We start from the raw sequence: 16,830 nt of genomic DNA, 5'->3' as shown, positions 1-16,830 counted from the left end.
GGGAGTGAATGTTTGTGGATGGGGCACCAATCAAGTGGGCTGCTTTGTCCTGGATGTTGTCAAGCTTCTTGAGTGTTGGAGCTGCACCCAACCAGGCAAGTGGAGAGTATTCCATCACACTCCTGACTTGTGCCTTGTAGATGGTGGACAGTCTTTGGGGTAGAGGTGTTGGAAGTCCGAGCCCCCGACACATGTCGGGGTCAGGTCGGATGGCAGGGCTTTACGTCAGTACATGGGTAAAGGCCTGCTACCCAACTTGACCCCGACCGGATCCGATGGCATATGTCGGGTTCAGGTCGGGCTTCTGGGTCCAGCATTCGGACTTGGGTCAGGTTTCCTTTGCACACCTCTACTTTGGGGCATCAGGAGGTGTTACCTGCCTCAGGATTCCTAGCCTCTGACCTGCTGTTATAGCCACTGTATTTATATGGCTATTCCAGTTCAGTGTCTGGTCAATGGTAACCCTGGGGATGTTGATAGTGGGGGATTCAGCGAATGGAATGTCATGGGGAGATGGTTAAATTCTCTCTTGTTGGAGATGATCATTGCCTGGCACTTGTGTGGCGCAAATGTTACTTGCCACTTATCAGCCCAAGCCTGGATGTTGTCCAGGTCTTGCTGCATTTCTACATGGACTGCTTTGGTATCTGAGTCGTCATGAATGGTGCTGAACATTGTGCAATCATCAGCGAACATCCTCACTTCTGACGTTATGATTGAAGGAAGGTCATTGATGAAGCAGCTGAAGATGGTTGGGCGTAGGACACTACCCTGAGGAACTCCTGAGTGATATCCTAGAGCTCAGATGATTGACCTCCAACAACCATTATCATTGTCCTTTGCACTAGGATGACTCCAACCAGCGGAGAGTTTTCCCCCTGATTCCTATTGACTCCAGTTTTGCTGGGGCTCCTTGATGTCAAGGGCAGTCACTCTCTCCTCACCTCTTGAGTTCAGCTCTTTTGTCCATGTTTGAACCAAGGCTGTAATGAGGTCAGGAGCTGAGTGACCCGGGCGGAACCCAAACTGAGCGTCAGTAAGCAGGTTATTGCTAAGCAAGTGCTGCTTGATTGCACTGTTGATGACCCCTTCCATCACTTTACTGATTGAGACTGGACTGATGGGGTGGTAATTGGCCAGGTTGGATTTGTCCTGGTTTTTGTGTACAGGGCAATTTACCACATTGTCGGGTAGATGTCAGTGTTGTAACTATACTGGAACAGCTTGGCTAGGGGCGCGGCAAGTTCTGGAGCACAGGTCCGGAATATTGTCAGGACCCATGGCCTTTGCAGTATCCAGTACTTCCTGGTATCCAGTCCACCACCTGGTTTTTCATTCTGTTTTTTTTTCCCATCGATCAGTTATATTCACTGTGCCAGCTCCTCAATATAATATGGCACTCTTCCAGTTCTCCAAGTCAACTGGTATTCTTCTGTGACCTCATTCTAGCCTGCAAGATCTTTCCATGGCTCTGCTGTTTAAGACTGCCACCCTATCTCTGCCTCGGCCCTATTCTCCTAATTTTCACTCTGTCACCCTCACCATACAACCCAGCAGACCTTGGCATTCTTCTTCCTCCCATACTGCAAAGCACTGTCCCCTTCCCTTTTTTGCCCCTTCAGTATTGTCCACCCTCCCTCTCCGTTCACTGCCACTCCTACCTGAATACTGTTGTGAAGTGATCTGTGGTTGGTATACTGTATGGAATAGTTATTCTCAAGAATTCTTTCCTACAGTATGCAACAGCAAGAATTACCATAGTCAGTCTTGGGTAGAAGTGCAGTAGGAATTTGATCTAAGTTGATTTTGGTCACACACTGATAAGTGGATCCCCCTTTGTGCTGCAGAACTGAATGTGTGATAGTTGGCAGTATTCTTGAATTTAGAGATTCAGTAGGCTTTCAGATCTGAGATTTATTTTGCTATTTTTGTTTTCGGAGGTCGTTCAGTTTTCTTTGATCTGGCGGCCTGGATAAATGCTAATCCTTGGTTATCTGGTTCGTAAAGGGCTGTGCTCATTTGACACATTCTGAAGACTACATGCATTAGGTCATTAGATTACCATATTAAGACCTTTATCTATCTATGTATCTATATTTGTGAACTCTGATATTCTGCATTGCTGTTCTGATGTCAGTGACCGAGAATGTCATGGGGAGAGATTAGCCAGATGGCTGGCACCCAGGTCTCTGCTGATGGTGCTGTGGAACCAGCTGCTGAGAGATGAATTAGAGTGCATCGGGGTTGCCTGCTCGCTCAAACTTTACCCCTACTTCTTTCAGTAGAAAAGGACAAGATTTTGCTAAGTACCAAGAAGTGACACATCAGATAGGGAAATAGAGAGGATGGACTTAGTGCAAGGGACATATTTGATCATTATATTCATGGCTAGATGCAAGCAATATAAATCAACCTCTCAAGTGGGTGTCTTGTGCTGCTTTTGATCTGAAGGATATTTGAATATATATTGCATTTCAAAGGTTAGATTTGTTTGATTAGATGTCCAGCTCAACCTCTGAAATACCATATCAGTATGGCAGGTGGTACTAATAGCCTTTTTAGTTTTGAAAGTGCAGGAGGGAGGTGGTGGCTTAGTGGTATTATCACTGGGCTAGTAACCCAGAGACCCAGTGTATTGATCTGAAGACATGGGTTTGAATCCAGCCACAGCAGAAGGTGGAATTTGAATTTAATTAATAAATCTGGAATTAAAAGCTAGTCTAATGATGGCTATGAAACCATTGTCCATTGTTGTAAAAACCCATCTTATTCACTAATGTCCTTTAAGGAAGGAAATCTGCTGTCCTTACCTGGTCTGGCCTACATGTGACTCCAGACCTACAGCAATGTGGTTGATTCTTACATGCCCTCTGAAATGGCCTAGCAAGCCACTCTGTTGTACCTAATTGCTACGAAGTCAATAAAAAGGAGTGAAACCGGACGGACCGCCCAGCATCGACCGAGGCACTGACAACGGCAAGCCCAGCCCTGTCGACCCTGCAAAGTCCTCCTTGCTAACATCTGGTGGCTTATGCCAAAGTTGGGAGAGCTGTCCCACAGACTAGTCAAGCAACAGCCTGACAGTCATTTTCACGGAATCATACCTTACAGACAACGTCCCATACACTGCAATCCCTATCCCTCGGTATGTCCTGTCCCACTGGCAGGACAGACCCAGCAGAGGTGGCAGGACAGTGGTCTACAGTAGGGAGGGAGTTGCCCTGAAAGTCCTCAACATCGACTCTGGACCCCATGAAGTCTCATGGCATCAGATCAAACATGGGCAAGGTAACCTCCTACTGATTACCACCTACCGCCCTCCCTCAGCTGATGAATCAGTACTCCACCATGTTGAACACCACTTGGAGGAAGCACTGAGGGTGGCAAGGGCACAAAATGTACTCTGGGTGAGGGACTTCAATGTCCATCACCAAGAGTGGCTTGGTAGCACCACTACTGACCGAGCTGGCCGAGTAATAAAGGACATAGCTGCTAGACTGGGTCTGCGGCAGGTGGTGGGGGAACCAACACGAGGGAAAAACATACTTGACCTTGTCCTCACCAATCTGCCTGCTGCAGATGCTCCTGTCCATAACTGTACTGGTAGGAGTGACCACTGCACAGTCCTTGTGGAGACAAAGTCCCGCCTTCGCATTGAGGATACCCTCCATCGTGTTGTGTGGCACTATCACTGTGCTGAATGGGATAGATTTCGATCTAGCAATGCAAAACTGGGCATCCATGAGGTGCTGTGGACCATCAGCAGCAGCAGAATTGTACTCAACCACAATCTGTAACCTCATGGCCTGGCGTACCCCCCACTCTACCATTACCATCAAGCCAGGAGACCAACCCTGGTTCAATGAAGAGTGCAGGAGGGCATGCCAGGAGCAGCACCAGACATACTTCAAAATGAGGTGTTAACCTGGTGAAGCTACTACCCAGGACTACTTGCATGCCAAACTGCATAAGCAGCATGCAATAGAAAGAGCTAAGTGATCCCATAACCAACGGACCAGATCTAAGCTCTGCAGTCCTGCCACATCCAATCGTGAATGGTGGCGGACAATTAAACTACTAACTGGAGGAGGTGGCTCCACAAATATCCCCATCCTCAATGATGGGGGAGCCCAGCACATGTGTGGGGCAGATAAGCCAGAAACATTTGCAACAATCTTCATCCAGAAGTGCCGTGTTGATGATCCATCTCGGCCCGCTCCTGAAGTCCCCAGCATTACAGTGCTTCAGCCAATTCGATTCACTCCGTGTGATATCAAGAAATGGCTGAAGACACTGGATACTGCAAAGGCTATGGGTCCTGACAATATTCTGGCAAAAGCACTGAAGACCTGTGCTCCAGAACACAGCTGTTCCGGTATATTTACAACACTGGCATCTACCTGGCAATGTGGAAAATTGCCCAGGTATGTCCTGTACACAAAAAGCAGGACAAGTCCAACCCGGCCAGTAAAGTGATGTAAGGTGTCATCAACAGTGCCATCGAGCAGCACTTGCTTAGCAATAACCTGCTCAGTTTGGGTTCCGCCAGGGCCACTCAGCTCCTGACCTCGTTACAGCCTTGGTTCAAACATGGACAAAAGAGCTGAACTCGAGGTGAGGTGAGAGTGACTACCCTTGACATCAAGGCAGCATTTGACCGAGTATGGCATCAAGGAGCCCGAGCAAAACTGGAGTCAATAGAGATCAGGGGGAAAACGCGCTGCTGGTTAGTCATACCTAGTGCAAAGGAAGATGGCTGTGGTTGTTGGAGGTTAATCATCTGAGCTCCAGGACATCACTGCAGGAGTTCCTCAGGGTAGTGTCCTAGCCCCAACCATCTTCAGCTGCTTCATCAATGACCTTCCTTCAATCATAAGGTCAGAAGTGGGGATGTTCGCTGATGATTGCACAATGTTCACCATTTGCGACTCCTCACATACTGAAGCAGTCCGTGTAGATCTGCACAATATCCAGGCTTGGGCTGATAAGTGGCAAGTAACATTTGCGCCACGCAAGTGCCAGACAATGACCATCTCCCCTTGACATTAAATTGAATTGCCATTGCTGAATTCCCCACTATCAACATCCTAGGGGCTACCATTGACCAGAAACTGAACTGGAGTAGCCATATAAATACCGTGGCTACAAGAGCAGGTCAGATGCTAGGAATCCTGCGGCGAGTAACTCACCACCTGACTCCCCAAAGCCTGTCCACCATCTATAAGGCACAAGTCAGGAGTGCAATGGGAATACTCTCCATTTGCCTGGATGGGTGCAACTCCAACAACATTCAAGAAGCTCGGCACCATCCAGAACAAAGCAGCCCGCTTGATTGGCACACCATGCACGAACATTCACTCCCTCCACCACCGACGTACAGTGGCAGCAGTGTGTACCATCTACAAGATGCACAGCAGCAACGCACCAAGGCTCCTTAGACACCACCTTCCAAACCCACGACCTCTACCACCTCGAAGGACAAGAGCAGCAAATGCATGGGAACACCACCACCTGCAAGTTCCCGTCCAAGTCGCACACCATCCTGACTTGGAACTATTTCAACGTCCCTTCACTGTCGCTGGGTCAAAATCCTGGAACTCCTTTCACAACACTATAGGTGTACCTACCTCACATGGACTGCAGCGGTTCAAGAAGGCAGCTCACCACCACCTTCTCGAGGGCAATTAGGGATGGGCAATAAATGCTGGCATAGCCAATGACGCCCACATCCCATGAATGAATTAAAAGAAAAACTACCGGATTATGTTGGGGTTTTTTTTGTTCTGCCACTTGGCAAACCAAAAAGCATTCATAGTTTCATTCAGTCACTTCAATATTTTCGGACTCTTAACATGAAATAAAATACCCTTTTAAACTCCTCCAGTAGGTGGGAGATGAATTCTAGGCTATGAGAGATCATCTCAAAATATGAGGTGACTGAAAAGCAGAGTCACGGCATGTCCAACTAGAATAAAATCCAGGAGTCAAAGTCAAGCTAACTTGTTTTTTTAGTAAAGCTATTCAAATATAGGAATATAGAGTCATAGAATCTTAAAGCTATTACGACCAAGGCGGAAAGTGTGCACTGTCTTTTCTAGTTCCACTTCTCCACAGGTCACAAGATATATTTTAAATGTTTACCCAGTTACCGATATGGTCAATCATATACTCTACTCTTGATCCCAGAATAAAATGCACCAACCAGGTATATTTAAACAAACGGGTCACTGGAATCCTTTCTGGCGCAGTTCGTTCTGAAGATGTCGAGAAATAGTTGGGAAGCTTTCCAGGAGAAATGTGGTGTCAGGGGTTTTAATTATCACACTCTGAATTCACAAGGGCTTTTCAAAGAGGTAGAGAAAGAGATGATCTGGCTTTTTTTCTTGGCAGGTTGATCTTTTAACCTGCTTTTAAACACAGTCCACACCTCAACTGAACCAAAAACAATATCTCGGAAGCAAAACCCCAAACAGCAGGTCAGAACCTCCTGACCACTCTCAAATCTTGACATGTCATTTCTCTAAACATCTCCCCCGAGTCATCAAGGTTTCTGTTTATTAAGGCACGTGATGTCCAGTAAAGGTTGTTTTCAAACACAACATCTCAAGTGCCCTTTCAGTGAATCAACCAAAAACAAGAGTCCAACATCTGTGAAATCTTCAGCCTTCCAAAATGGATCCATTTCCACAATTTAAATAAATCCTCAAAAAATATTTAAAGCACTTTCGTAACACAGTGCAGAAGGAGGCTTTTGAAAGAGCTGTCCAATTTAGCTCCAGATAACCCTGCAAATTAGTCCTCTTCAAGTATGTATTTAGTTGCATTTTGAAAGTTCTTGTGGAATCTCGTTCCACCACGCTATTTCACGTAGTGTGTTCCAGCTCATCTTCACCCTCTGTGTAAAGAAATTTTTCCTCATTTTTCCCTCTAGTTCTTGTATTAATTATTTTAAGTCTGACCTCTAGTTACTGACCTTGCCAGAGGAAATAGCTTTTCCCTCCTTGCTCTATCAAAACCTCACATAATTTTGAATACCTTTAGTGATTCCTCCTTGATGTGCTTTAAGGAAAACAGTCCCAGCTTTTTTTGTCTCTCCAAATAACTGAAATCCCCGGTATCATCCTCGTCGGCCTTCTCTGTACACTTTCTAGGTCCATGACATCCTTCCTAAAGTGTGGTGCCCAGAATTGTGTACACTATTCCAGCTGAGGCGTAACCAATGATTTATAAAGGTTTAACGTGACTTCATTGTTTTGTATTCAGTACCTCTATTTACAAAGTCAAGTTTTCTATACACTTTCTTAACAACCTTATCTGCTTGTCCTGCCACTGTCAAAGATTTGTGAATATGCACCCCCAGGTCTTTTTGCTCACACCACCCACCTCTTCAGGCGTGATAGTGGAGGGGATAAAAGAGGAGGTGGTATTGCACTGTTGATCAAGGAGTCAATTACTGCAGTAAGGAGGGATGATATCTTAGAAGGTTCCTCAAATGAGGCCATATGGGTAGAACTTAAGAACAAAAGGGGGGCAGTCACTTAGCTGGGCATGTACTACAGGCTTCCAAACAGTCAGGGAGAGATAGAGGAACAGATATGTAGGCAAATCTCAGAGGTGTAATAATAATAGGTGATTTCAACTTACCTAATATCAACTGGGATAGTCTTAGTGTGAAAGGCTTAAAGGGGGAGGAATTCTTAAAATGCATACAGGAGAGCTTTTTGAGCCAGTATGTAGAAAATCCTACAAGAGAAGGGGCAGGACTGGACCTAATCCTAGGGAATGAAGCTGGACAAGTGGTAGAAGTATCAGTGGGGGAGCATTTCGGGCATAGTGACCATAACTCTGTAAGATTTAAGGTAGTTATGGAAAAGGACAAAGACGGGCCAGAAATAAAGGTACTGAATTGGGGGAAGGCCGATTTCAATTTGATAAAACAGGATCTGGCCAAAGTGGACTGGGAGCAGCTACTTGTAGGAAAGTCTACATCAGGCCAGTGGGAGGCATTGAAAGAGGAATAGAGAGTTCAGGGCCAACATATTCCCACTAAGGTCAAGGGTAGGACCATCAAGTCCAGGGAACCCTGGATGCCAAGGGATATAGAGGATTGGATCAGGAAAAAAAAAGGAGACTTATGGTGCATTCGGAGCACTGAAGTCAGCGGAGGCATTAGAGGAGTAAAGAAAGTGTAGGGGGGTACTTTAAAAAGTAATTAGAGTGAAGAGGGGACATGAAAAAACATTGGCGGTCAATATAAAGGAAAATCCTAAGGCGTTTTATATTAAGGGCAAGAGGATAACCAGGGAAAGAGTAGGGCCCATTAGGGACCAAAGTGGCAATCTGTTTGTGGAGCCGGAGGACATAGGTGAGGTTTTAAATGATTACTTTTCATCTGTTTTCACTGTGGAGAATGACTATGTAGGTGTAGAGATCAGGGAGGGGGATTGCGAGATATTTGAACATATTAGCATTGAAAGGGAGGAAGTATTCGATGCTTTAATGGACTTAAAAGTGGATAAATCCCCAGGCCCAGATGAGATGTATCCCAGGCTGTTGTGTGAGGCAAGGGAGGTGATGGGGGCTCTGACACAAATTTTCAGATCCTCTCTGGCCACGGGAGAGGTGCCAGAGGACTGGAGGACAGCGAATGTACCATTATTCAAGAAGGGTAGCAGAGATAAACCAGGTAATTACAGGCTGTTGAGTCTAACATCAGTGGTTGGGAAATTATTGGAAAAAATTCTGAGGGACAGGATTAATCTCCACTTGGAGAGGCAGGGATTAATCAGGAAAGTCAGGACGGCTTTGTCAGGGGGAGATCATGTCTAACTAACTTGATTGAATTTTTCGAGGAGGTGATTAAGTGTGTACATGAGGGTAAAGCAGTTGATGTAGTCTACATGGACTTCAGTAAGGCTTTTGAAAAGGTTCCCACATGGGAGATTGGTTAAGAAGGTAAGAGCCCATGGGATCCAGGGCAATTTGGCAAATTGGATCCCAAATTGGCTCAGTGGCAGGAGGCAGAGGGGGATGGCCGAGGGTTGTTTTTGCGAGTGGAAGCCTGCATACCAGAGGGATCGGTGCTGGGACCCTTGCTATTTGTAGTGTACATTAATGATTTAGACATGAATATAAGAGGTATGATCAGTAAGTTCCCAGATGACACGAAAATTGGTAGTGTCGTAAATAGTGAGGAGGAAAGCCTTAGATTACAGGACACTATAGATGGGCTGGTAAGATGGGCGAAGCTGTGGCAAATGGAATTTAATCCTGAGAAGTGTGAGGTGATGCATTTTGGGAGGACTAACAAGGCAAGAGAATATACAATGGATGGTAGGACCCTAGGAAGTACAGAGGGTCAGAGGGACCTTGGTGTACTTGTCCATAGATCAGTGAAGGCAGCAGCACAGGTAGATAAGGTGGTTAGGAAGGCATATGAGATACTTGCCTCTATTAGCCCAGGCATAGAATATAAGAGCAGGGAGGTTATGATGGAGCTGTATAAAACACTAGGCCACAGCTGGAGTACTGTGTACAGTTCTGGGCACCACACTATAGGAAGGATGTGATTGCACTGGAGAGGGTGCAGAGGAGATTCACCAGGATGTTGCCTGGGTTGGAGCATTTCAGCTATGAAGAGAGACTGAAAAGGCCAGGGTTGTTTTCCTTAGAGTAGAGAAGGCTGAGGGGGTACATGACTGAGGTATACAAAATTATGCAGGGCATTAATAGGTTAGATAGGAAGAGACTTTTTCCCTTAGCAGAGGTGTCAATAACCAGGGGGCAAAGATTTAAGGTAAGTGGCAGGAGGTTTAGAGGGGATTTGAGGAAAATTATCACCCAGAGATTGGTTGGAATCTGGAATGCACTGCCTGAAGTGGTGGTAGAGGTAGGAACTCTCTCAGCATTTAAGAGGTATTTAGATGAGCACTTGAAACACCATAGCATATGAGGCTATGGGCCAAGTGCTGGAAAATGGGACTAGAATAGTTAGGTGCTTGATGGCTGGCACAGACACGATGGGCCTGTTTCTGTGCTGTATAACTCTATGACCTCCCACCAACCAACCCCATGTCAAAATACTGTCATTTAATTGTACTGGCTTGCCACGTTGTTCCTACCGAAGTGCATCACTTCATACTCGTCCACATTAAATTGCATCTGCCATGTGGCTGACCATTTCACCAGTCTGTCGACATCCTCCTGAAGTCTGTTACTATCCTTTCCGCTATTTACTACACTGTCAAATTTTGCATCGTTGGCAAATGTTGAAATTGTACTCCCGATACCCAAGTCCAGGTATTTTTATCTACATCAATGATCCTACGATTGACCCCTGAGGGACCCCACTGCATAATACCCTCCAGCTGGAAGACATCCGTTCACCACGACTGTCTCCCTCCTGTCCTTTCGCCAATTTTGTGCCATCGTACCTTTTCAAATGCTTATATTTTCCAAATAAATCTGTCATCACTTGGGCAAATATGGATTAATTAAGTAAAACCAGCATGGATTTGCTAAGGGCAAATCATGTTTAACTTGCTTGAGTTTTTGATGAGATGACAGAGAGGGTTGATGAGGGCATTGCTGTTGATGTGGTTTACATGGACTTCCAAAAGGCATTTGCTACTGTGCTGCACAACAGACTTGTGAGCAAAGTTATAGCTTGTGGAATAAAAGGGACAGTAGCAACAAGGATACAAAATTGGCTGGCTGACAGGAGACAGAGAGAAGGGTTAATGGGTATTTTTTGGGCTGGAGGAAGGTTTGTAGTGGAGTTCCCCAGGGATCAGTATTGGGACTCTTGCTGTTCCTGATATATAGTAATGACCTAGACCTTGGTGTACAGGATGCAATTTCAAAATTTGCGGATGGTGCAAAACTTCTGGAAGCATTGTGAACTGTGAGCAGGATAGTGTGAAATTTCAACAAGACATAGGTTGCAATGAGCGGACAAGTGGCAGCTGAAATGTAATGCAGAGAAGTGTGAAGTGATTCATTTTGGTAGGAAGAAAGTGGAGCCAACAAAAAATAAAGGGTGTCATCCTAAAAGGGGTGCAGAAGCAGAGGACCTGGGTGTATCTGTGCATAAATTATTGAAGACGGCAGGACAGGTTAAGCATGGTTAATAGAGCATACAACATCCTAGGCTTTATGAACAGGGGCATAGAGTACAAAAGCAAGGAAGTTACGTTGAACTTGTAGAGGACATTGGTTTGGCCTCAACTGGAGTATTGCGTCCAGTTCTGGGCGCTGCACTTTAGGAAAGATGTGAAGGCATTAGAGAGAGTGCAGGAAAGATTCACGGGAATGGTTCCAGGGATGAGGAACTTCAGTTACGTGGATAGATTGGAGAAGTTGGGACTGTTTTCCTTAGAGAAGAGAAGACTGAGAGGAGATTTGATTTGAGGTATTCAAAATAGTCGGGCTGGACTGAGTGGATAGGGAGAAACTGTTCTAACGCATGGATGGATTGAGAACCAGAAGGCACAGATTTAACAGAATTGGCAAAAGAAGTAATGGCGACATGAGGAAAAACTTTTTCAGCAGACGAGTGGTTAGCATCTGGAATACACTGTCTGAGAGTGAGGTGGAGGCAGGTTCAATCAAGGCATTCAAGGGGGAATTGGATTGTTATCTGAAAAGGAAGAATATGCAGGGCTATGGGAAGAAGGTGGGGGAGGGACACTAGGTAAATTGCTCCTTCGGAGAGCCAGCACAGACATGACAGGCCGAATGGCCTCCTTCTGTGCTGTAACAATTCTGTGATTCTGTGAGCTCAGTCAGGTTAGTCAGACATGATTTGCCTTTTTAAAATAGAATCTCTGTGCTGGGTATCCCTTATTAATTACATAGACTTTATGGCAGAGAAAGAGGCCATTCAGCCCAACCAGCCCATACCAGCATTTATGTTCCACTTGAGCTTCCTCATCTAATTCTCAGCATAACTCTATTCCCTTCTCCCTCATATGCTTATCTAGCCTCCCTTTAAATGCATCTATACTAGCCAATCTTTGGTAGTGAGTTCCACATTCCCACCACCCTCTGGGTAAAGAATTTTCTTCTGAATTCCCTGTTGGATTTCTTGATGACTATCTTATATTGATGCCCTCCAGTTGATAAGATAGCTCTTATCAAAGTCACAAATCACATGCTGTGTGACTGACAAAGGCCAGCTTTCCCCCCTCGTCCTTCTTGACTTGTCCGCAGCTTTTGATGTGCTTGATCACATCATGTTCCTCCAGCTGGGTGGGACTGCCCTTGCCTGGTTCCATTCTTATCTATCTAATTGTAGCCACAGAATCACCACCAATGGTTTCTCTTTCCATCACCGCACAGTTATCTCCGGTGTCCCCCAAAGATCTACTCTTGCCCTCCCCCCACCATTTCTCATCTTCATGCAGCCCCTTGGTGACGAGAAAACAGGACGCCAGTTTTCACACGTATGCTGATGATGCCCACTTCTACCTCACTATCAACTCTCGCGACTCCTCTACTGTCTCTAAACTGTTAGACTGTTTATTTGATATCCAGTACTGATGAGCAGAAATTTCCTCCAATTTAACATTGGGAAAACTGAAGCCATTGTTCTCACCACAAACCCCAATGCCCTGCAACCAAATCCATCCTCTCTCTGGCAACTGTCTAAGGCTGAACCAGACCCTTTGTAACCTGTTAGATTTAACCCCGAGTTGAGCATTCGACCACGCATCTGTGCTGTCACTAAGGCAACCTACTTTCCCTTCCGTAACATCACCTATCTCCACTCCTGCCTCAGCTCATCTGCTGAAACCCTGATCCAATCCTTTTTTGTTTCCATACTTGACTATTCTAATGCATGCCTTCCAGCCTCCCATATTCTGCCCTGCGTAACTTAAGGTCATCCAAAACTCTACTGTCCGTGCCTGAACTTGCACCCAAATACCATTCACCATCACCCCTGTGCTCGCTGACCTACACTGACTCCTAGTGAAACAACACCTCGATTTTAAAATTCTCATGCTTGTTTTCAAATCCCTCCTTTGCCTTTCGCCTCTCTTATCTCTGTGATCTCCTCCAGCCCTACAACCCTCCGCCATATCTGCTCTCCTTTAATTCCAGCCTCTTGAGCATCCCTGGTTTTAACTGTTCCGTTATCAGTGGCCGTGCCTTCAGTTGCCTTGGCGCTAAGCTCTGTAATTCCTTCCCTAAACATCTCTGTCTCTCTACTTCACTTTCCTCTTTTAAGATGCTCCTTTAAAACCTAGCTCTTTGACCAAGCTTTTGGTCATCTGTCCTAATATTTCTTTACGTGGCTTGGTGTAATATTTTATTTTATAATATCTCTGTGAAGCATCTTGGGACGTTGTATTATGTTAAAGTTGCTATATAAATACAAGTTTTTGTTTTGTTCTATGTCTACTCTATCAAAACATTCTGTAATTTTAAAGATCTCTCTTAGATCACCCCTCACCCTTCTCTCTGCAAGAGAAATGAGACTCAGCCTGTTCGTCCTTTCCTGATGGGTATAATCTCTTGTTTCTGGTGTCATCCTTGTTGATACTTTTTGCACCCTTTCCAGTGCCTCTAATCTTAAAATATGGTGACCAGAACTGCTAACAGCACTCCAAGTGTAGTCTAACCAAGGTTCAGTGCAAGTTTAGCATAACTACTTTTTTATTCTACCCCTCTAGAAATAAACCCTGGTGCTTGATTTGTGTTTTTTTAATGGTTTTATTAGCCTCTTGCTACTTTTTGCAATTGTTGTATTCCCAGATCCTTTTGTTCCTGCACCCTATTTGAATTATTTTCCAAGTAATATGTAACCTTACTTTTATTTCCAAAGTCATCCTTTGTCCTTGACCGTGGTCTCAAGTAGCTTTGTGCTTGTGATAGGATATTTTTCAGTATCTGCATGAACCCATTTTAAAAAATAGACGGGCAGTAACAACAGAATTTCTAGAGTTGCTGCCAGTCTTGAAAGTTACTATGCTTCACCAGATCTAACTACAGTTTAAACGTGCTAACTCCTCCTTTCCACCTTTTTAATAATGCACTGATGCTAAAACCCATAACATACACAGAAACTGAATTCATACTTTTACTGCAGCATTTGCATATTCTGATTAAGATCTGAACTTGTTTTCCACAATGTATAAAATTATATTAGCAATACATGCTGGTATAAAAGAACAATAGAGTCTTTCAATTCAGTGTCAATGGGTACTTATTTATGTGCAAAATATTTAAAGTGTTGCAGGATTTAGGGCTTAGGGTTCACATTTCAACTTGTGAACCAAATATATTTGTTGTATACAATTGAGTTTTTCTGTTAATTCTATGTCCAGTTATAGCAGAAATCAATACTAAAAGGCATATCAAATGATTTAGGTTTAGGGACTTGTGGGGTGTGGAGGAGGGATTACAGTTGGTGATGCTGATTTTTTGAGTGCTCGAATGTACTGGTCAATTTTCTAGCCTTGAATTGTCTATATCCTCATACAAAATTAACAATATTGCAATGCCTCAGATCTGAGAGTCAGCCTGATTATGAAACACATTGATTTAATATTCTACATCAGGGAACAGTCGAGTGAGAGCCTGGAGCAATGAGTTCCTTATCTCAGCCAGGCTGTCAAATGGTGATAGTTCCTCACTGCAGGTGGGGGTGGGTGCAATTATTGAAGACTTGATTCCCCATAATGTTTTATTGTTTGCGTAGGCAAGAGGCGTTTTAATATCAAACTCTGGAAGACGTTCACAGACTGCTTCAACTGTCTGCCAATTGCAGCCATTGTGGATGAGAAAATTTTCTGCTGTCATGGAGGTGAGTTTCCATCATTGATGCTTTGCCACAGATTTTTTAATTTGTTCAAATTTCAGCTTTGCCTCAGGTTGGAACTTTGATCATTTCAAAAAATGTCCATCTCCTATCTTGGAAATTCACCTGCAGTAGTGAAATTAAAAATGCACTGGTTCGTGAAAGCTTTGATGTTTCAGATTGTGTGACTGCATTACTGGTACTAGGAGCTAATTATTTAGGAATATATCAAGCATTTCGGACAAGGAAAAGCCATTTAGCCGATAGCTTTTAAAATTGTAGCTCCCATTGCAGCATCCCATTATATTTTGAACGTCCATAATCTTTTTTGTTTCTATGACCATACCTGGCAGATTATTCCAAATGTATCATTCAAATTGATAAAGGTGGAGCGTGATGTGAATTATGTTTTTTTTTAATGTAATATTCTTGGGAGCCTTAAAATGTAATGCATTCAGACTTCCTCCAGTTTATTTCCAATTAGGTTGCAACATTGAAAAATTTGTTCAACGTTAGCGCAACTCAAATGTTTGGAGAACTGAAAGCTCCATTAATATTTTAAAAATGATTTATTTCCAAGTCCTGACAGGGAGTTTAAAGAGCTTGATATTATTGAATAAGTTGCAGCTGCATACATTGTGATTGGAAATGATGACCTATATATAAGTACATAGTTACAGTCAATCTGTAATTTAAGCAGCCTTTTAAGCTGTCACAAGAGGATTTTATTTACTTAACTACAGTTTCCTGGTGTGCAGGTTGTTTCGTCCAGATGGAGTTATAGAAGTAGGTTAATGTGTACAGGAATAAGATGGTCAGCAAACTGGATCAGAGGGGTTGCTTAAACTTGCAATGATACTAGACATTGAGCATGTTTTGCTCAGCAAACAGTTAAGCAATTTTAAATGCTGCATGTGCAAACAGCAGATAATCAGTATAACAGTGGTAACTAGATAATAGTCACAAAACAACATTTGTCTGTCTCCTTTTCCTACAACCAAAGGTTGGAGGTGATTCCATATGGTGGGGCAAAGGCAGAAAAAAGTTAATTGGTCATTAATATGACATTGGTGATCATGCTGGCAGCTCTCTGGGGCAATTGGAATTTTGTTTTTGAACAAGTTACCTGATGGCTATTAACAAAAAGTGTTGTAGATGCTGGTGAATTAAACATTTGTTCACTTCTGAGTTGATTTTGAACTAATTTTGATGCAGCCAGTATGTGGGCTCTATAATTCCAGCAATATGTGGATAATGATGTCAGGTTGGTAATACAAATGAGAACCAGACTGAATATAGAAAGTTCAGAGGGGAGGTGAAAAAGGAAATGAATCAAATAGAGTGTATGTGACGAGACTGGCAGCTACATAAAAGGAAATCAAAAAGTTGTCTTTCGGCATATAAATAGTGAAAGGATAGTAAGAGGAAGGATGGGACTGATTAGGGACCAAAAAGGGGATCTATGCATGGAAGAAGAGGGCATGGCTGATCAACTACCTGAGTACTTTGCATCTGTCTTTGCCAATGAAGACGATGCTGCCAAAGTCATAGTGAAAGAGGAGGTAGTTGAGATACTGGAAGGGATAAAAATTGATCGAGGGGATATTAGAAAGGTTGGCTGTGCTTGAAGTTGATAAGTCACCAGGAGCAGATGGGATGCATCCGAGGATACTGAAAGTAGTAAGGGTGGAAATTGTGGAGGTACTGGCCATAGTCTTCCAATCCTCCTTAGATGCAGAGGTGCTGCCAGAGGACTGAAGAATTACAAATGTTACACTCGTGTTCAAAAAAGGATGCAAGGATAAATTGACCAGCTGCAGGGCAACCAGTCGAACCTCAGTGGGACAAAATTAAGTCACTTGAACAAGTGTGGATTAATTAAGGATGTCCAGCACAGATCTGTTGAAGGTAAATAGTGTTTAACTAACTTGATTTAAGTTTTTTGATGAAGTAACGAGAGGGTTGATGAGGGTAATGCAATTGATATGTATATGGACTTCCAAAAGGAATTTGATAAAGTGCCACATAAG

At 43.8% G+C, this 16,830-nt stretch overlaps 1 protein-coding gene across 2 annotated transcripts in view; it reads left to right on the top strand.

The window, feature by feature from the left end:
• The window catches only part of ppp1cb (protein phosphatase 1, catalytic subunit, beta isozyme), a 162,038-nt gene that overhangs the window by 99,822 nt on the left and 45,386 nt on the right, over positions 1 to 16,830 (top strand). For both annotated transcript variants that reach the window (XM_068027696.1, XM_068027697.1), the window contains one exon: positions 14,702 to 14,806. In XM_068027696.1, coding sequence (XP_067883797.1) covers positions 14,702 to 14,806 — 105 coding nt within the window. The remainder of the gene's footprint in view (positions 1 to 14,701; positions 14,807 to 16,830) is intronic.

The sequence above is a fragment of the Heterodontus francisci genome, chromosome 3 (genome assembly GCF_036365525.1).
Source record: "Heterodontus francisci isolate sHetFra1 chromosome 3, sHetFra1.hap1, whole genome shotgun sequence".
Lineage (NCBI taxonomy): Eukaryota > Metazoa > Chordata > Chondrichthyes > Heterodontiformes > Heterodontidae > Heterodontus > Heterodontus francisci.
Note: the sequence above shows the minus strand (reverse complement) of the source record. Positions and strands in the feature narration are given on the sequence as shown.